The 21,463-nt window shown below is 31.2% G+C and overlaps 1 protein-coding gene and 1 long non-coding RNA gene across 4 annotated transcripts; one reads left to right on the top strand and one right to left on the bottom strand.

Moving 5' to 3' along the window:
• Positions 1-1,489: 1,489 nt before the first annotated feature.
• On the top strand, positions 1,490-11,428 carry LOC107009856. 2 transcript variants are annotated; one of them, XR_003577570.1, is made up of 3 exons: positions 1,490-1,856; positions 2,072-2,144; positions 10,638-11,428. It is a non-coding gene; the product is annotated as an uncharacterized LOC107009856 (long non-coding RNA). The 2 variants fall into 2 exon arrangements; XR_001455490.2 differs by lacking the exon at positions 10,638-11,428 and having other exon boundaries at positions 1,505-1,856; positions 2,072-2,288.
• A 96-nt stretch (positions 11,429-11,524) lies between these two features.
• Positions 11,525-14,833, bottom strand: LOC107009850 (MADS-box protein SOC1-like). Of its 2 annotated transcripts, none has more exons than XM_015209174.2 (8): positions 14,680-14,833; positions 14,244-14,442; positions 13,202-13,283; positions 13,036-13,097; positions 12,552-12,651; positions 12,403-12,444; positions 11,996-12,040; positions 11,525-11,874 (listed from the first exon to the last, which is right to left on the bottom strand). In XM_015209174.2, the coding sequence occupies exons 2-8, from the start codon at positions 14,423-14,425 to the stop codon at positions 11,722-11,724; spliced, it is 666 nt and encodes a 221-aa protein (XP_015064660.1). In that variant the 5' UTR covers positions 14,426-14,442; positions 14,680-14,833; the 3' UTR covers positions 11,525-11,721. The 2 variants fall into 2 exon arrangements, with proteins under 2 accessions (XP_015064660.1, XP_027771720.1); XM_027915919.1 differs by lacking the exon at positions 14,680-14,833 and adding an exon at positions 14,561-14,631.
• Between the last annotated feature and the right edge of the window lie 6,630 nt (positions 14,834-21,463).

The raw sequence follows: 21,463 nt of genomic DNA, 5'->3' as shown, positions 1-21,463 counted from the left end.
AATTAAAATTTTATCAAATGAACAAAATTATTATTTAACCTTGTGGTCTTAAATAAATCACGTGAAAAGTTTTTATAAACACGGGCATATTATTTTTCTTTATAGGTTGTGGAGGAGGTGATAAGAGAATGTATAAATGGCTCATATTTCTTCGTACTCTCAACTATCTATTTTCACAAATATAAAGGAATATACTGTTTTTGTTTTCTAAAAACAGTAACCCTTGAGAATCAGTTCTTATTTATTTTATTTACATATTCAAATTATAACTTATTTTATTTGAGCATCTTAATGAAACATAATAAAGTGTTTCTATATAAAAATAAATAAATTCAAATTTCATAAAAAAATAATAAATTGTATGTATTCTTGAATGATTGTCACGTATAGATAAGTATCCATTTGAAATTTATGACACCTATTTTTATTATACAAATTAGTTTTAATATAGTATGAACATTTTTCACACGTGCTAAAATATTCAATTCAAACAAATTATAGGTGAAGTGTTTCAATCAAATTTATTAGCAAATTAAAGAGTATTGTCTGTGTATGAAACTTTTGTTAAAAATTTTACCTAATTTTCCTGGATCCCTACACAGATTGATATCGATATCTATATCTGATTATCACTTTAAAAATTTTAAAAGATCAAAAAGTTTTAAAATGATTATCGAAAATTTAAGAATGTCACATAAATTAAAAGAAAGAGAATAATATTTATTCTTTAAATTTATATAAAAGATATTATAAATCACAGTAACTTACAGTTTAACTTGAAATACATAATTTTTTTTGTGAATCTGAAAAATTTATATTGTACAATATACATTGGAACAAAAAAAGTAATAAATATTATTATTAAAATGACATAAAATATAGTATGAGTAATAATAATTAACAACTTAAATTCAAAAAAATAGATAGAAAAGCTAAAAATTTATGTAAAAAGAAACTATAGATTACCATAATTAACAACTTTAAATATTAAATAATTAACTGACTCTTCAAAATTTACCTGTGTCATGTAAATCAAGATAAAAATAGCATATGTTGGTTCAGTGGCAGCACATTCCGGCATAGTCGCATATAATTTAGGCTGGTCATTTGGAGATTTTTTGTCGAAAAATTATATATTATACATATAAAAAAATTATAAAATATATAAAATCAAAATTATTTTTCATATCTTTATATTAAATGTTAAATACTCTTAACAATATATAAACTCGAAATAAATGTACTGGATTAATAAACTTTTCAAGCTAGGACATAAAGTTGTTAAAAGGAGGGAGTTGTCATTTATCAATGCAACTACTTGTATTGGAAATATTAATTAATACACCCACAAAAAAGACATGTGTATATTTTATATACGTCAGTAGAGTGTATAACAGCGAAAGAGGAGGATGTAGCCAATTAAGCACGAAACATTGTAATTAATGTCCCTCATGTATGCCATGTACGATTGGTAATGAATGAGAAAATAAATATGAACTTGATCACGTACATAGATAGCCAAGACATTAAGGAGTTTGTACGATTTTACGTAATTAGATTCGAACGAGTAAAACTTTTGAAATTTATCTTGGCGTAAAAGAATAGTTTTAAAATGTCTTGGTTTGAAAGTGTGTTGTAAAACAGGAGTTTGGAACTTAAATTCTGAGCTTCTATCTCCGTGTAAGTCACTAAGGCGGGATTAACCCCGTCAGGGCGAGGCTGTTGTGGCAGGCCAGTCGCGACTTACGTCGGAAAAAAACTTAAATTCATTATTTTCTGCAAACCTTCGTCCTTGAGAGCTAAGAGACGACCCAGAACAGTTGTTGACTAGAATCTCCTGTTTTCTAGCGCTAAAGGTAAGTTTTTACTCCCTTAATCTGTAATTTGATTCGTAAACCTTAAAATATTGGGTAATAATTAAACGAGGGTGGTTTTGGCCTGAAGTTAATGGTGGGTAAAAGCCCTAATTTGATAATAGGATTTTAGGTTTGGTCATGGATTGATAAATTGATTATTATTCAGGTAAACTAGGTCTTGTTTATTGATCCTTGCGTTAATTTATTGTTTTTAGACCAAGAACAGGCGGAAATAATTCCAAAAAGAAAGACTCAAGTGTCACGGGAGGGTTCAAGCTTGGTTTCGAGGTAGGTGATGCTTTCAATATTCCTGTTTGTGTGATATATGTCGGTAATTGCTTCGTTGTATGTATGCATGTATGAGAATAAGGAATGTAAATCGAATCTAATGCAAATGAGTACATGTATATGAATGATTTCATGCCATGAAAACCATTGCTTGATTGTGTGACTATGAACATTGTTCGTTATTGGTGGAATTGTGATTGTGGTTGTGATGTCTGGATCGAGTGTCACGTTTCGACTCATATATTAGATTATGTTTCACATTTAGACACACTAATCGTTGGGGCTTGGGTTCCATGAGAGGACCACTATGATTATTACATTTATGCCTACGTGTCGCTGATATTAGAAACCGTATGTTAATCTATAAATGATAGTTAATCTTTGTATTTTGTATATGTATGTATATTGTGTTTGATTGCTATAGTTTATCTTTGTATTTTGTATATGTATGTATATTGTGTTTGATTGCTTGTGTATACTGTGCTTACTGGGTGGCCGCGTGATTCTATCAGTATACTGTGATTGTGTACTGATATTGCACTTGCTCGTTCTTTGTTGAGTACAAAACATCTTAGGCAGTTAGTGATCGACCTCAGCTAGGAGATAACTAATCGAGACCGAATTCAAGGGTGAGTCAGTTCTTCGAGGCTGTCATGAATTCTCTTATGTTTAGCCCATTCTCTTCGGACTTAGACTAGTTCTTTACATATTTCTTATGTTTGGTTGGGGTTGTACCCTTTTTCCTTAGACTTGTCGAATTAAGAGTTTTGGTACAATGACTTTTAGGTTCTAGGAGTCGTTTTTCCCAAATGGTTGGTACTTGTTTAAATTTAACTTCGGAGTTTATGAGAACCCCAAATTTCTTTAGGCATTTAAATCTACTGTTGTATTTTAAAATGTTCTAGTTTTCGTTAAGTTGTGTAGTTGGATTGTAGTAATGATTCTCCTGCCGGAGGATTAGTGCGAGTATCAATCACGATGGTCCGGGTCGTGATAATAGAGAGTATCACTGTTTTGATTTTGACTTATTTTAAAACTTTCCAAACACCTTCAAAATTCAACAAATTCTTAAGCGTAAAAAACATCTAAAAATAAGTCAATTCAAGCGAACACTAAAAAGGTATCTCGATTGGCATTAAAGTCGGTCAAACCTACTTGTAAGTTGTAAGTCAGTTTTGGACTTCTAGAAGTGTTTGACAAATATAAAATATAATTTAGGAAAAAGGGTCTGATATACCCCTCAACTTTGTCATTTAGAGCTGATATACCCCTCGTTATAAAAGTGGCTCATATATGCCCTTACCGTTAAACAAACGGCTCACATATACCCCTGCCGTTACAAAATGGCTCATATATACCCTTCATTTAACGGAAGTTAAAAAATTAGTTTTAAATTTATTTTGTTACTTCTAATTTTTTAAAAAAAATTATTTAGGGGTATATATGATTCTTCTAGCAAAGTTCAAGGTATATTTTAATTTTTTTCATACAAAAATTATTTTTTGACTTCTTTTATTATAATAATTTGAGTTTCTTATTCTTATTTTGTTTTTTTCTTTCATTCCTTAGTTTAAAGAAAAAAAATTTAAACTTTTTTTTTTGTGTGTATTGTAATTTAATTTCGTATTCGAAGAAAAAATTTGGTCATCTACAATAAATTTTACAACAATATTAGTGAAACATAAATAAATTTGATTATCAAAATAATAATTATAAATTAGTCATTGAAACAAAAAAAAAGTCAAAAAAAAAATATGTTTGACGAGGATTAAATTTACTCATATGGGATTATATTTTTTAGAAAAAAATAATAAAAATTTAGATTAAAATTATTATTTTTTTCATTTCCGTTAGAGGAAAAGGGTATATGTGAGCCATTTGTTTACAAGTAGGGGTATATATGAGCCACTTTTATAACGAGAGGTATATCAGCTCTAAATGACAAAGTTGAGGGGTATATCAGACCCTTTTCCCTATAATTTAAGATAAGTAAAAAATAACTTGAAATAAGTTAGGAAGTGTTTGACAAGGTAAAAATAACTTAAATAAGGAAAAAATTAAAAGTAGATCTCCCCTTACTTTTCATTTTTTGACTTAAAAGTCATTTCAATTTGAGTTTTTACTTTTAACTTAAAAGAATATTTTTTTAAATCAATCCAAACAGGCTGTATAAATCTGTTTTTTGTTAAATTCCATGTAAAATAATTAGTTAGTACAAGAAAGCAGTGAGTTACACATCGTGTTATATTATGTTAGGTGTATACAATAGTGTGTAGAAGGCTATAAAAGGTTCTAGTATTTCACTTGTATTCATCATACACCTCTGTATATAAGAAGTAGTTATATACAACTAAGTTTTTTTCAATAGCTCAATAATATCAGTTTCATTTTTCTCTGTTTCATCCTCAATGTTCTTAGACAGTTAGAAGCTCCATCAATGGAGTTAAAAACTTGTTAGTTACTTTTTCACATTTTAATGTTGTCTATCCATTAGATTTAAAAAAATAAAACATAAAATAAAAGTATTTGATTGGATAAATAAAATTAAAGAGTAAATTAAGTGATGCTCAAAAGTGGTCCCAAAAATAACAAAACCTTGGTACAAAATTAGGAAAAATGCCAAAAAAGTAAGTGGGCACCCAAACAAGACGTAGTGGATGGTAGTGACAGGTGTCGGCACGCCAACCAACTTTATTTTAAATAAACTATAAATTAATTAATAATTTACTGTACTATTATATCTCTTATTAGTACATTTATCGAAAACACTTTAGTTTTACATAAATTAATTTTTTTTAAAAAAAAATAATCTCGAGAAGCCACCATGTTTGCTACAAGCCAGTGCATTTATTTTTTAATAATTCAATTTTTTTAAAAAGAAAAATCTCTCTCCGGGACCAGTTAATTATATATATACTTATGCTAATCTTCCAATATTAGAGATTAGGTGAGTGTTTGACTAATTTAATTCCTTTTAAGGAGGATTGCTAATATCACCTGATGCGTACCTTTTTTGGAAACTTATAATGTTTAATATTTTTTTATGCCCAAAGTGACCTCTATATTCTCTTCGTCTTGAAAATTTTAGAAAGACAATTTTACCCTTTATTTATTCAATTCAATTTATTTTCTTCGAAAAAGAGTCTAAAATATCTGTGAAGTATTAAAAATGGCACAAAACAATCCCTCATCCACCTATTGGCTACAAAATACCTTCATCATACATCTATTGGCTCACAAATACTCTCCTTATCCACATTTGGATCCAATTTTAGTCATTTCATTAACGAAGCACCATTTAAAATAATTAAATAATCCTTTCAATTACGTGTCGCTCAATCATTTGCCGCAATTTAATATAATTTTAAACCCACCCATTTTTAACTAAATCCACCCCAATACTTGTTAAACCCACCCGACCCAATACAAAAAATCAATCTAATTAAAACAACCCTAAAACCTTGTTCCCAAATAAACACTCCATTTCCCCAACCAAGTTCTTGAATCAATGAAAGTTGGATGTGAAATATTTTAGAACATCGAATTGAACTTCTCAAATCATTATATTCGTAAATAACGTTTAATGAATTGATCCAATATCATCTTTTACACCTTTTTCTTGGAGAAACAACAAAGCAATCTTCCATTATTAATTGATTAATTACATTAAACGTTTAACTCTACTTTGTAGGTCCAATGTGTGTGAGAGAAAACGTTAATACTCTCTTTAATAAATGTACACAAATTTGTTGAAGAATACTAATAAAGCATCCAACTTTCATTGATTCAAGAACTTGGTTGGAGAATGGAGTGTTTATTTGGGAACAAGGTTTTAGGGTTGTTTTAATTAGATGGGTTCTTTGTGTTGGATCGGGCAGGTTTAGTTAAAAATGGGTGGGTAATGGGTGGACTTAAATAATTATATTAAATAATTAAATTGTAATCAATGGTTGAGCGTCACGTAAATAGAAGGATTATTTAATTATTTTAAATGATGCTCCGTTGATGAAGTGGCTAAAATTGGACGCGAAGGTGGATGGGGTGGGCATTTGTGAATCAATAGACGGATGAGGAAGGTATTTTGGAGCAAATAGGTGGATGAGTGGTAGTTATACACCCTTTTCAATACTTCAAAGGTATTTTAGGTCCTTTCCGTATTTTTTTTCTTCTTTTATCAAATTAAATTGAAATTAAAGTCAAATGAGCTTTCTTTTATCTTTAGAAAAGAATTATTGTTGGAAATATATAAGGTCATAAGATAAGAAAAGTAGGGATGAAATTACTAAATAGATTGTTTGAAGATGTTAATTTTATGAAATAAAAAATGTCGAATAAATATGGAGTACAATGATTTTGCTATATAAGAATAAGAGTGATATTCAGAATTACAACAGCTGTAGAGGTATCAAGTTGTTGAGCTACACTGTCAAAATTTGAAAGAAGATGGTAGAGATGGGATGAGGACAAGGAGAGGTGTGTTCTGTCATGCCCTAAGCCTACATCCTGAAGAGGATCAGCACTCGGGAATCATTGATGGTCCCAAGAGAACCCTTATCCTAATTTACTTACTCAGCGGATCACTTAACTTAACCAAGATAGACCTATATAACTCAATAATGTTTAATAAGAAAGCATTCTACTAGCCAATAAAGCAACTTAAGTCTTTAAGCAACATTTGAAATGAATAAGACCAAAGAACTATAACGATCCGTCTATGAAACCTCTAAACAATGAGGGATGCTGGGACAAGACCCCCGATCATCCTAACAACTAAAGTATTAAAACAATGCAAAAAAAAAAGCCTTACGGAAAGTAAGGAGGCTTACTAACTGATATTGAGTGCTCAATTAGATCAACGAGACGCTAGATGCTGATCCTGATTACTTGTGTGTGCATCATTAAATGATGCAGGCCAAATGACGTCAGTAAATGAATGTATGAGTATGCGAGGGGAATATTAAACAAAACATATGCTTGAAAAGAAGCCTAAAAGAAACATTTACATTGGCTTTACCCAACTCATGAAAAACTTAATTCAAATGCGACGTACACAACAATAAATAAGGTGCAGTTGTACAAAGCATTTAAAATAGTAGGTAGTAGGAATAGCAGGTAGTAGCTCAATTTGATAAAGAAATGCAATAACAAATCAATTTACTCAAATAATAAAGTAATATAGTTTCTATGGAAGTTTCTCTAATCGATAACTTTCACGTCTTGCCACGTTGCCAAAATTGTCATATACTTTGCTGTCATATAGAACGCATTAACAAAGTAGATCCACTAATCTATGCTAAAAAGTACTGAGGAATCATCTAAAAAGTATGATCATTTTTTACGTATGATGACGACATGGTTTATGGAGATTTGAATTATTATGAACTCGCATTCTCATATCGGTGATCAATACTACTCCCAAAAATAGACTTAGCTCATATGCTTTTAAAAAAAATCTTTTTCTTTGGTTTGAGATAATTACTCAAAACCTAGCCTAAAAGCTCTCTAGGAAATTTGTGTATCCTTTCTTGCTCAAATGTGAAAACATTTATTTAATTCTTGGAAATACTTAGTTCTCATATAATCTATGAAGAAATGAACTTGTACTCTTATTCTTTAGTCATCTCAAAGCATAAGTCTTAAAACGAAGTTGAAATGTTTGTAAAAGACTTTTGACAAACTTTATGAACTGCTCCTGACTTGGTCCTTGACTTCTTAACTTGACTCTTAGCTTTTCTTGATTGAATTATGGATTCAAGGTTCATGATCTAATATTTATGGATGATTTCATGATGTTTATACCTACCTTAGAATGCTGGAGTAAACTAGAAAACATAGGTACGTTGCGAAGGAACTAGCACGAAAAAAAGGGGGGAAATGGAAAGAACTAACGTCCCTGGCGTTCTGAGAGTCGCGGGATGCCAGAGGGTGAATTTCAAGGGTTGGGTTGGGGCGCTCTGGCTGGCGCGACGCCCCTGATCCCAAACTTCAGAGCCTCTTTTAGGTGCTCTGGTGCAGCGCCTTAGCCCCTGCCCAGGCGCACTCCGACTTTTCTCCTTCATTTTCAATTCTAAACATCTTATTTAAACTTGGTTCTTCCCCCCAAACACTTAGAATAAACTATACCATCAATATATACAAGATTCAACTCGAAATCACGCCTAAATACATGAATCAACCTTAAGAAACTTTAACAAACAAGAACTCACGAGATTTCAAACGAATTAACATCGAGAACTCATAGAATTTGCTTTCAAAACTATACACCTTTACTGAATTAAATCACGATTGGCACGTGGGTGAACTAATCAAACGCTATGTGATCTCAGATACCTCGAAGGGATTAATCCTTGGCCAAATCCACACGAAAATCTTCAAGAAATCGATGAATCTTGAACTTTCTTCTTCTTTCTCCTATTTTCTCTTTTTTCCAAGCCCTAGCGTGAATTTCCAATTAACTGAACTGCTCTAATTCATATTAGACCCAAAGAAACTTCTAAAATCGAATTAAAATAATTGGGTAAGGAAAATACTAAAATACCCTTTCAAAATTCGATTTAGATTTTTCTTATTTGAACAATCCAACTTCAAATGAGCATATCTTACTCATACAAATTCGGGATTGCGCAAACTTGACGGCATCAGAAAGATAATTCCAAGATCTTTCCTACGATTACTGAAAGCACACCTAACTCATCATGAGCTAAGAGTTATGGTTAGTTGAAATTGACCCCAAATTCAAACTTAACATAACGAATTTTCAGGTTTTTCATTCTTTCCTAAAATAACTATTTTCAATTTTTAACTCTTTCAGATGGCAAGGTGTTACATGTTTATTGACCTAGAAAAAGTTTATAATAAAACTTCTAAAAGTGTTTTCAGAAATGTTTGGACTCTAAAGGTGTACGTACCTCTAAGTTTCACAAGATAATTTGACATACTAATGCTAATACCATGTAAGAGTGCCATATTGACATTTTTTATTGCAACTTAGAAACATATTACTCCTATCTTGCAACTTTGATGATAAGACAGAAGTTTTAACCGAAGAATATATAAAAATTGTTTATTACTGTTCCATCCATCAATTCTTTAATTTTCATCTGCAAAAATTGATAATTTTCAAAAGATAATTAAGTTCGACGTATTGATGTTTGAATTATATTTAGTTTAAAAGATATAGAATGATCGCATTACAACTGTAAAAATATTAAATTGTAAATTATATTTACTATTTAAAAATAAAGCCATCTTTTTATTACTCATTAATACATTTCTTGGTCTGCCGTCCAAATTAATTTACACTTTTAACAAAAAATTAAGTAGGGTTTTATAATTTGTTTTCAAAAAAGTAGCTAGGGTTAATCTTTACAAAACATTTAAATGAGCATTTTTTTTTCAATTGTAATTAAAAAATTGTTTCTCATTAGTATTGAATTAGTTCCCGATCGACTCCAGATATATGACATATCTAATTAGTGTGTTCAGCTTTTACTTATTCATTGTTATTAAAATAAATTTTTATTATTATTTGTTATTTTTAATATATTAAAATTATATTTTTATTTTTTTCTAGTTTACCCGCAGCATGTTTAGTTACTTATTTTACAAATCATTTTTTCTAAGACTTAAAAATATGAATTAATTATTATGAGCATTATAGAAAATGCACATATCAATTCTTGTTTCTTAAAGAACATGTAAAAATTTGAAGTAGACAAGTAAAAATAAATTTTCAGTTGATTGTGCTTTTACTATATCCAAGTTCATGGGGAACAATGACATTTATGACAGAATCTTTTAACTCTAAACGAGAAATATTTAAGTTGCCTGTTGGATAAAAGTATGTGGTTGAAATTGAATTGGAATATTTGCATATAGTTAGTGAAAAGTTTAAGGTTAAGTAAAGTAAGAGGTTTAAAAGTCTTGTTAAGTGTTTTGAAATTGGAATCGAAATGATTCAAGTAGAAGTGTTTTGATAAAACTAAACTTCGTGTAGTATAAGAATCGAATCGTAATAACGTATGAACTATGTACATAGAGCAAAACTCAATTTTATAAAAATTACAGTATAAAAGAAGGAAAATAATGTTGCCGTATGATATATACGAGAAAACGTGTTAGGTATGCCATCAAAATTTCGAATCGATTACTACAAAGAAAAAGCAAACTAATTAACTTTAAATTGTAGGGATATACTTATTAGTGTGAGGCCTACTAGTAAAAATTATAGGAGTTTTAATTCCATATATTTGCATTCACTCTATTAATAATGAGGTGATTTGACTCCCCTGGCTACTTCGAACGTTCTCATATAAAAATGTAATACAAGTAATGATTAAGTTTATGACAAGACCACGAGAGTTTTTATATTTAGTGTTGGGAAAAGTATATTCGTGTCATTATCAATGAGAAAATTGAAAATAAATTATATAGTAAGTTTTTATAATTCACTTCAGGGCGTCAACCCTTACTAGATCTTATCTCTATGTGTAGGATGGGATGGAGACGGAGACGTATCTTATATATATTACTCAAATAAACATTATTTGTGACTTGATTTGCTTTAAATAATTAGTAGGTTAACTCTGTATTACTCTAATTTTATCAGGAAAAAGACCTTGTTATATCAGAAAACATTTTTGAGAATACTATGATATGCTATAAAAAATTAAAGAAAATTTGATGAAAATACTGTTATCATATAGTCAATTAAAATTTGAAAGTAAAGGTCATATTCAAAAGTGGTCCCTAAATCACCAAACCATTGTACAAAATCAAGGGAAAAAAGGCTTTCTAATGTAAAAGAAATACAAAAAAGAAAAAACCTTTGTACGATTTTTTTTTATATGAATATGAAGAAGCAAAAGATGCTAAAAGTAAGTGGATACCCAAACAGTCCGTTACTTTCGAGACAGATGTCAGTAGTACGATTAAACTAAAAAAAAACCTCTAATTCATCTAGCCAATTATTTCACAGCTACCACCGAGGTTGTTTTGGGACGGATAAAATCTCTTTACCCGTGACAAAAATCTCGATTCAAGTTCAAAAAGTTATAAACTTCATATCGAGAACTATTTTTCTTTCAATGAACTTTACACGTGAATTGAATTAAACCAATGAATATCGAACACCAAAAAGTTACATCCATACGTAACAATAATTATGTTGATAGCCTAAAGTAGACGAGTAGTTGGCTAGTTAATTACTTTTAAAGTTAAATGTAATTTCTTTCTAGTTGTTCGATAAATTTAGAAATTAAAGAAAATTTATAATATGAAAGTTTAGTGTTGAACATCACATAAAAGAAAGGAGCTTTATTGAAGTGAAAGTAAATGTAATATTACATCATTCCAATAAGTACATATAAGTATCTCAGAAGAAGGGCTTAAAGTTAAACTCCATCTTAATTAATTAATTAAGAGAGAAATTAAACCCACTCATACATCTCCAAAATAATTTAGCAGCTGAGATTACTAGTTAGTTTATACTTGATAATCAGTCAAAATTTATACAAAGTACAAAATAAGGGCACTTGAGAGCAATTCTACGGTCTTGAGTGGTCCTATATTGGACCACTCAAGACCATTCAGGACGCCTTATTCTGGAGTCATGATAATGAGGTTGTCCGATAAACAATTCAGTCTCAACATCTGATTTTTCGCTACCAGTACTACCACCTTCTATACAAATTACTCCACTTGATTTTCGTCTCTCTTCATCTCCTCCAAACTAATACAACAATCAACAAAACTCGAATTAGACGTATTTATTTAAAGTCATATATAATTGAACTTCATAAATTTCGAAATCAAATGTACACATCTCATGTTTACAGGAAGATATATTATACCTTTAGTTCCCTCAGCATCATATTTTCAGCTGTAAGGGCTCTCTCCTGGATAATATATTACACAAGAAAGTAAGATTTAAATAATAAGCCTAAGTTACAAGCATAACAAGCAACAAAATTATTACACCACTTATAGGCTATGGTGTTCGGACTCTCTATACATATTTCCACATTCATGACTAATCCTCTAAAAATAGACTCAAGCATGCAATGTGAGAGTCAGAATTTTTCACTAACGATACATATATATCAAAATAAGTCGACTTTAGTATAGTTTTTTAATGAGCCTATACTTTGACCATTTATGTACGCGTTGGTATATTTAAGAGTCTGAGCAACCTAGCAAATATAGGATAGTTGGGATGACATTATATATGTATTAATTGTGACAATGTAATTAGTCTTACCCTTTCTTTCAATCTCTCCATTTGTTCCCTAAAGACTTGCATCTGAAAACAAGAAAAGAGAACCAAAAATGCATTACAAGTAGCCTAAATTTCAATATAGATTATAGAAGTTATTAAGCATGCATATAATTGTGTGAGAAAAATGTAACCTTTCGAGCCCTAATAGTAGTGACACTCTGCTCCAATTGCTTCTCTAATTGTTGAACTTCTTCAAGGCTGCATGATCCTAAACCTTCTCCCAAGAGTTTCCTGTGTTACATCCAAATTGCCATTTAAAAGATTGATAAGATGTTTCAAAACTTACTTGAGACCTAGTAAAGGATACTCGTTCTATCCCAATTTATATGACGCCCTTTATTTTTTTAATCTATCGACCAAAAGAAATATCACATTTCCTCATTTAGTAACACTATTTAATGGTACCTTCTCCATTTCACGCTTATTATGTCTCACTTAACACTTTATTGTGAAGAAAAGTCAAACTAGATGTGACTTTAATAAGGGCAATTCAATAAACATAACAAAGTTTATCCTTTATTCTTTACCTCCGTATCAAGTCAACTGGTGTCACATGTCACATGAATTGAGACAGAAGGAGTAGTAAAATGAAATAACAGCTATATATAGTCGAACCTTTTAGATGATTCAAGGAGTTCTATCTTCTTCATCAAACTTGCTGTCTCTTGCTTAGTATGCTGCATTATATGCATATATTATGTAAGCCTTTATTTATTTACTCTTTTTTTTCTTTTTTTTTTTGCAAATGCACTAATTGCATATACAAGGCACATATAGTTACCTGAATATCCACAGATTGGCTCTCATCAGGTTGAACTTTATCTTTAGTATGCCTCTTATATCGTTCAATTACCTCAGGTATGCTGCCAAATTTTGAACAACACTAACATATTAATATACACATAGCATTCAACAACAACGAATAATTGCATTAGGGTTTAAATTTCATAAGAAACAATATAAACAATTTGGTGATATTCATGATGCACGCAAACTGACACGAACACAAAAAAAAAAAAAAGGTGGAGACACAACAATTAGATTCTCCTAATAATTATTTGTCTCTTTGTTTGTAGTTATGGAAGCATGCCTTCTACTAGGATGTCAAAAGTTATGGGTAATAACATGGATAATCCATATAATAAGAAAGAAAATAAAGATTTTACTGACAGAAATATATATATATATATATGGAAGCACAAAAGGCATAGTAATTTGGTATGTGAATATCAAGAGTATCCGTACAGAAAATAGATTGTTGTCTGTCCAAAAGATTCTTTAAGGTGTTGTTTATAATGGGAACAGCCCAAGAACTTGTATAGATCATGAAATCAACTAGTACTATAACTTGACAACTGGCTCCCATTTATACGCTCTTGATCGTTACGTATAATCGTTACGTATAGTGTATAAGAATAATGCTAAATTAATTAACTATACGAGGATATAACTAGTAGTACTACTCTATATGTTGTCTAATTGCTCAAGAAAAACTTAATTTGGTCCTATGAGATTCAATACAACTATTCCATTTTAAGGTTATAGGAACAAAATTACTGTTTTCTTAATAAAATGAATACTTGAACTAACTAGGGTTAAGTTTTTTAATGGATTATTTCTGGATAAAGTACCTCTTGAGAAATTAGTATAATTAAGAATTACTGTAGTAATTAAAAGGACTTGGATCTACATCTACATCTAAATACTTTCTATCCATGTATAATATAAATATGAGATCTGATACGATCTGAACAAAAACAAACACCTATATAATAGAATTCAAGATAAAATTAAAAATAAGAAATATAGTAGCATTTACTTACCTTGAGCTAGCAAATTCATATAGTTTTCCTCTTGGAGAAAAGATAATCAATCCAACTTCAGCATCACATAAAACAGAAAGCTCAAAAGCTTTTTTTAGCAAACCATTTCTTCTCTTTGAGAAAGTAACTTGTCTGCTTGTGGCGTTCTCTATACGCCTCATCTGTGTTTTACCTCTCACCATCTCTTTAGATCAATCCCCTTATTAAAAAAAAAACAAAAAAAAACTTAATATTGAAGAAGGAATTAATCACATAGAAATTGATTTAAAAAATCTAGATGAAGGGAATTAATATTGTTGTTAGTACTAATTTCATACAAGAAGAGATTTGAAGGAAGAGAGAAAAGCATCAAATAGAAGAAATGAAACAAGAAATAAAAGGTAATAAGTTATAGATTAGCTAATAAGATAGTACATGTGTAGCAATGAGGACTTACAAATATAGAAAAGATTTTGGTTGCAAAAGGACTATTTGGAGCTAAAATGGAAAGACACAATACACTAACAAATGTAAGAGAGAGAGAGAGAGAGATAAGCAAAGAGAAAAAAAGGAGTAAGTAAAGAAGGGTAATGTACAAAGTTTGTTGTTTGATTTTCAACCCCAATTTATTATACTCCCGCTTTCGATTTATATGATTTACTTTCTATTTTAGTTAGTCTCAAAAGAAACAATTAACATATTCTTATATTAATAATTTAATTTTAAAATATTTATTCATATAAACATCAATCACTTATTTTCAAAAAAAAAAATTGTATCAAATCAAATTAATTCATATAAATTGGACGAAAAAGAAATATATATTATCAAAAGGAACAAAGGGCCAAAGGCCACACACTTCTACTTCTTTCTCTTTATTTTTTCTTTTCATTTTCTTAATGTCTTTATCATAACCCCACTAAGGGAAAAAAAAGAGATCTCAAAGAATAATATAATTGGAATGGTACGTAGTAACAAAACCCTCATCCTTAACTAGTTTTGGTAATCCTAAAAAGCTAACTGAAAACAGAAAAAAAAGAGTATCAAATATTTATTTACTATTTTTTATTAAAAAAGAATTGAGTAAAGAAAGTATAGTCCATAAAAATGGAAATTAAAGGTGGTACACATGTTTGAAAGACGTCAAAAATGAGTATGTACGAACCAATGAGATATCGAAAACGCATTGCTTCTATTAAATAATCTACTGACTTGTCTCTATTAATGATGTCAAAATTCAAAGCTCTTTAATTCCTCTATTATTAATATTTAATGGCTTGTGGACAAGAGATAAACTAATGAAAATATTTTAAATTTATACTTCCTCCGTTTCAAAAAAGGATGATTTAGTTTAACTTAGAATGAAGTTTAAGAAAAGAAATAAGATTTTTTAATCTCGTGGTGTTAAACTAAAGTTATGTCAAATGTATCAAAATTCTCTTTAATCTTGTGATCTTAAACATGTCACGTGGAAAGTTAAAATTAAAGTGTTACCAAAAAAGGAAAGAGATTATTTTTTAAAAAATAAATTTAAAAAAAATAGAAACATTCTTTTTTAAACGGAGAAAATATCTTAATTTGTGATAATAATGTTATGATTTTAATTAAGTGTTTTGATATGTTATTTTAGATCATCACTCTAAATTATGTCAAATTCTTTAAAATATGTTTATACTTTCTATAAAGGAGAGTCATGCTCAGCGATAAGCATGAAGAGATTACGATATTTCGATATTTTGTTTATATGCTTTGTTCATTTGGTAAGTGATGAGATCGCCATTAATGGAGATTTGAGAAGAGAAGAAGAAAATTTTATTCAAAAATGTGTTGATCTTTACATTCAAGATATGTACATATATATACAAGTAAAGAAGTTGTAACTAGAAGATTCTTTTCCTAACTGAATTCTAACTAACTTTTCTAACTAACTTTCATTATCTCTTCACTCCCCCTCAAGCTTAGAATAAGAAAATATATTTTTCATTCCAAGCTTGTTAATAAAAGCTTCATGCTGAGGTTTACAAAGTCCTTTTGTGAGTAAGTCTGCTGGCTGATCTTTGGTGTTTATGTAGTGAGTTTGTATTAGTCCTCCAACAATCTTTTCTCTAACAAAGTGACAATCTATATCGAAATGTTTAGTTCTCTCATGAAAAATAGGATGAGCTTCTATCTGAATTGCAGCTTTGCTGTCACAAAACAACCTTATAGGCAGCCTGATCTCTGTTTCCAATTCCTTGAATAAGCCTTTCAGCCAAACTATTTCTGCAACTGTTGTAGCCATACTCCTGAATTCTGCTTCTGCAGAACTTCTGGATACAGTGTTTTGCTTCTTAGTTTTCCATGATATTGCAGCATTCCCAAACTTCACTACATATCCAGTTACCGACCTTCTTGACTCCACACACGCAGCCCAATCTGAGTCACAATATGCTGTTAATTCTGAACTTTTACTACTTGGCATAAACAGACCAAGTCCTGCTGTTCCTTTGATATATTTCACTACTCGAATAGCAGCTTCCATGTGAGATGTTTTAGGTGAATGCATAAACTGACTTAACACTTGAACCACAAAGGCTATATCTGGCCTGGTCATTGTTAAATATAACAACCTCCCTATAAGCCTTTGATATTTTCCAAAGTCATCTAACAATGTATCTTCTGTATTACTAACTTTGCCTGAACATTCATCAAATTCAATAGAAGTTAACTTGTGATTAGTTTCTAGAGGAGTAGAAGCAGGTCTGCAACCTGTTAATCCTAGTTCAGATACAAGTCCTAAAGCATATTTTCTCTGATTCATGAGGATACCATCATTAGTTCTAGAAAACTCAATCCCAAGAAAGTATTTTAGCTCACCAAGATCTTTCATCTTGAACCTGTGTTGTAGATCTTTCCTGACTTGTTGTATATGCTGTAAACTACTGCCAGTTACTAATAGATCATCAACATATACCAAAATAACAAGCAACTCCTTTCCCACCTTCTTTGTAAACAAGGAATAATCATAATGAGATTGTGTAAATCCCATACTACTCAATGCTTGAGTTAGTTTTAGATTCCACTGCCTTGGTGCTTGCTTCAAACCATACAAAGATTTGTGTAATTTGCAAACCATAGACTTCTCCCCCTGGATTGCAAAACCATCTGGAACCTGCATATACACCTCTTCAAGAAGATCTCCTTGAAGAAAGGCATTGTGAACATCCATTTGAAATACAAACCAACCATTAGAAGCTGCTAAGGCCACCACTGACCTCACAGTTACCATTTTAGCTACTGGTGAGAAGGTCTCAGTGTAATCTAGACCTTCTTGCTGACTATACCCTTTGGCCACTAGCCTGGCCTTATATCTCTCAACAGCCCCTGAGGCATGATATTTCACTTTATACACCCATTTGCAACCAATAGGAGTCTTATTATGTGGAAGAGGAACAATCGACCAAGTACAATTATCTTCTAGAGCAGTAATTTCTGTCTGCATGGCTTTAACCCATTGAGGATCCAAACAAGCTTCTTTATATGTCTTAGGTTCAGTAATTTTAGAATAAGCAGCAAGAGAAACTCTATATGAAGGAGACAGTCTAGAATAAGAAACATAATTGGAAAGTGGATATAAACATGCACTTTTAGTACTAGGAGTAACATAGTTATCCAACCAACTAGGAGGCTTTGAGAGTCTGGTAGATCTTCTTAGAGAAGGTTGATTTTCAGTTGATACACCTATCTCAGACAGTGAATGAGAATCTCCTAGAGATGGTGTAGAGACTGAGGTATTACTTGAAGTATCTGAAGTAATAACAGACTCAGGAAGACTAGAAGAGTCATCAACAAAATGTAGAACAGGAAACACAGGAGAAGGAGAAGATTGAAGATCTTTAAAAGGAAATATACCTTATTTAAACACTGTGTCTCTGCTAACAAAAAAGGAGTGAGAGCTCAGGTCATATAATATATACCCCTTTTTTGATGAAGAGTAACCTAAATGTATTGCAGGAATAGCTCTGGGAGAAAACTTATCCAAATATTTAGGAGTAGTAGCATAGCATAAGGAACCAAAGACTCTCATATGTTGAAGAGAGGGTATTTTACCAAACAATACTTCAAAAGGAGACTTATTTTGTAGTACTACAGAAGGCAGTCTGTTCAGAATATATACTGCTGTAGACACACAACAACCCCAGTACTTCAAAGGAATACTTGCTTGAAACCTTAATGCCCTGGCCATATCAAGAATAGATCTATGTTTTCTCTCAACAATTCCATTTTGTTGAGGAGTATAAACACAAGAACTCTGATGTATAACTCCACATTCCTTGAACAGATTAGACACTTGAGAGTTAACAAACTCAGTTCCATTATCTGTCCTAACACACTTAACATTGACTCCAAATTGAGTTTTCACCATACTTAAGAAATCTTTCAGAACTATAAGACAATCAGACTTAGTATGTAACAAAGAAATCCAAGTATATCTAGATTTATCATCCACCAATGTAAGAAAATATCTCTTGCCATCATGATTAGAAACTCTGTAAGGACCCCAAACATCTCCATGTACAATATCAAATGAAGCAGCAGAAGTAGTAATACTAACAGGAAATGGAAGTCTAGATTGTTTTGCAAGAGGACATACAGTGCAATGATGATCTTCCAAAGATACAGAAGGTAAACATTTTATTCTACTGAGTACTTTAAGAGGAGCATGACCAAGTCTCTTATGCCAAAGATCACATAGAGACTTACAACCAGCATTAGTCACCTTAGATTTGTCTATATTAGGAACTTCAGTACTAGAATTATGAGCCTGAAAACCACCAATGTCAGCTGAAGTATCCAATCCAGTCTGAAGCAGATATAAACCTTGATCTTCTCTACCAATCCCCAGGACCTTCCCATTTGAGAGATCCTGAAAGACACAGAAGTCAGGAAAAAATATCACAGCACACTTCAGTTGCTTGGTTAACTGAGATACAGATAGTAGGTTGTATTTGAATTCTGGAATAAACAACACACCATTTACAGTCTTATCTGTAAGTACTAAGGATTCACCAATATGACTAATAGATGCTTGACTTCCTGTAGGTAGATTGACATGCATATTACTCTTATCATCAAGATTTCTATATTGAGTCATTAGACTAGCATTATGAACCATGTGATTAGAAGCTCCAGTATCAATTATCCAATTTCTGTTAACCACATCTGACATAAAGGCTGTTATCATACCTGCAGTGCTAGTAGTAGCCACATTAGCAGTAGGCTCTATATCTTTTCCTTTGTTTAACATCTGAAGGATCTGTGAGTACTGCTCAGGTGTGAACAAGGATACACCACCATGTGTGCCTGTTGGAGTAGTATTAGTAGAGGAAGCATGATTATCAAATGCTCTTACCTCATTACCTTGATTGCTTCCAGTAGCATTGTTGGCATAAGAATTAGAGGTGATTCCTTTCCTCTTGGGGTATCCATGGAGCTTATAACAAGTTTCCCTGGTATGGCCTTTAAAATGACAGAAATCACAAACCAGATGAGCCTTCCCATTAGGCCTACCATCACCATAGTTTCTCTGCCTATAACCACCATTGCTTCCATTTTGACTATTTACACCAGAGTATTGACCTTGAGATACTTTGTTACTCATAAGAGCAACCTCTGAATGTGAATCAGCTAGAGATGATCCAGTGCTTATACCATTCAACCTTTGACTTTCAACATTAATGATCATAACATAGGCTTGATTAACACTAGGGACAGGAATTATCATCAGAATTTGACTCTTAGCATGAGCATAGGTATCATTTAGTCCCATTAGGAATTGCCAAAGTTTGTGATACTGAAAATGTTCAGCATACAACTTTGCTTCAACACAAGCACATGAAGGAGGAGGCATTAGAGTTTCAAACTCATCCCACAATTCTCTAAGTCTTGAAAAGTAACTTGATACAGAAGTAGTACCTTGAGATAGTGTAACAATTTCTTTATGTAGAAAGTAAGCCCTGGATGCATTGACCTTATCGAACCTCTCGCGCAGATCTTCCCAAACTCTGTGTGCATCAGATCCATAGATGACTGTACTCAGTAAACCTTTAGAAACAGAATTCATTATCCATCCCAAGACAATGGCATTACACCTATCCCACCGATCATGCATTGAAGAAGGATACATATCCTTTTTACATGTTCCTAACAGGAATCCTAACTTGTTTTTTCCCAGAAGTACAAGTTTCAAGGATTTACTCCATAGAGAGTAATTTTCAGATCCTAAAAGTTGGATTGAGGTAAGAACTGAACCTTGAGTATCTGATGGGTGAATGAACAAGGGATGATTGTGATCAACTCGTTCAGATTCAGTAGAAGATGAAGATCCTCCCTGCATTTGCAATTCTTCACTTACAGTTCCTTCACTTGGAATCACCATTGATTCACCAGCAAATTTCCAGAAATTAACAGAGTTCAACCTCGAAGATGACAACTAGAGATTCTTTTCTAATCACAGAATGATAACCAGATCGTGCAACAAACTTTTATCAGCAAATAGAAGAGCTGATGAGATGATTTCAAGCTATGGAGATGTTAGACACAGAATTCGTCACTGTGCTCTGATACCATGATGAGATCGCCATTAATGGAGATTTGAGAAGAGAAGAAAATTTTATTCAAAAATGTGTTGATCTTTACATTCAAGATATGTACATATATATACAAGTAAAGAAGTTGTAACTAGAAGATTCTCTTCCTAACTGAATTCTAACTAACTTTTCTAACTAACTTTCATTATCTCATCAGTAAGATAGTATAAGAATTTGAGAAATTTCGATTAATTTTCACAATTTTTGTGTTTTTCATGTTTAGGAAAAAAAATACAAGTTAAGAAATTCAAATTATATATTTAACAAAACTTCATTTTCATATTATAATTGCTAATCATAATTTGACATGACATATTCAAACAGATCCAAAAAGATTTTTTCCAAATCTCCTTTGATTAGTTTAGAAATGACAAAAGTATTCTTTAAAAATGGCAAAAATTACTTACCTAATACAAGTAGAGAAAATAAATTTAATTTTTTTCTGAATATAAATGTCATAAGTTTCATTTTTTTTTATGGTATACATTTCTTCACTTCATCAATCATCTACGCATATACTGCTTTTTTTTTTCCTCTCGAATATATTCTCATTAAAAAAAGTAATGAATACTAATAGTATTATTTTAAGAAATATTTCAGAAATAGTAAGAG

Source organism: Solanum pennellii, chromosome 1, assembly GCF_001406875.1.
Source record: "Solanum pennellii chromosome 1, SPENNV200".
NCBI lineage: Eukaryota > Viridiplantae > Streptophyta > Magnoliopsida > Solanales > Solanaceae > Solanum > Solanum pennellii.
Note: the sequence above shows the minus strand (reverse complement) of the source record. Positions and strands in the feature narration are given on the sequence as shown.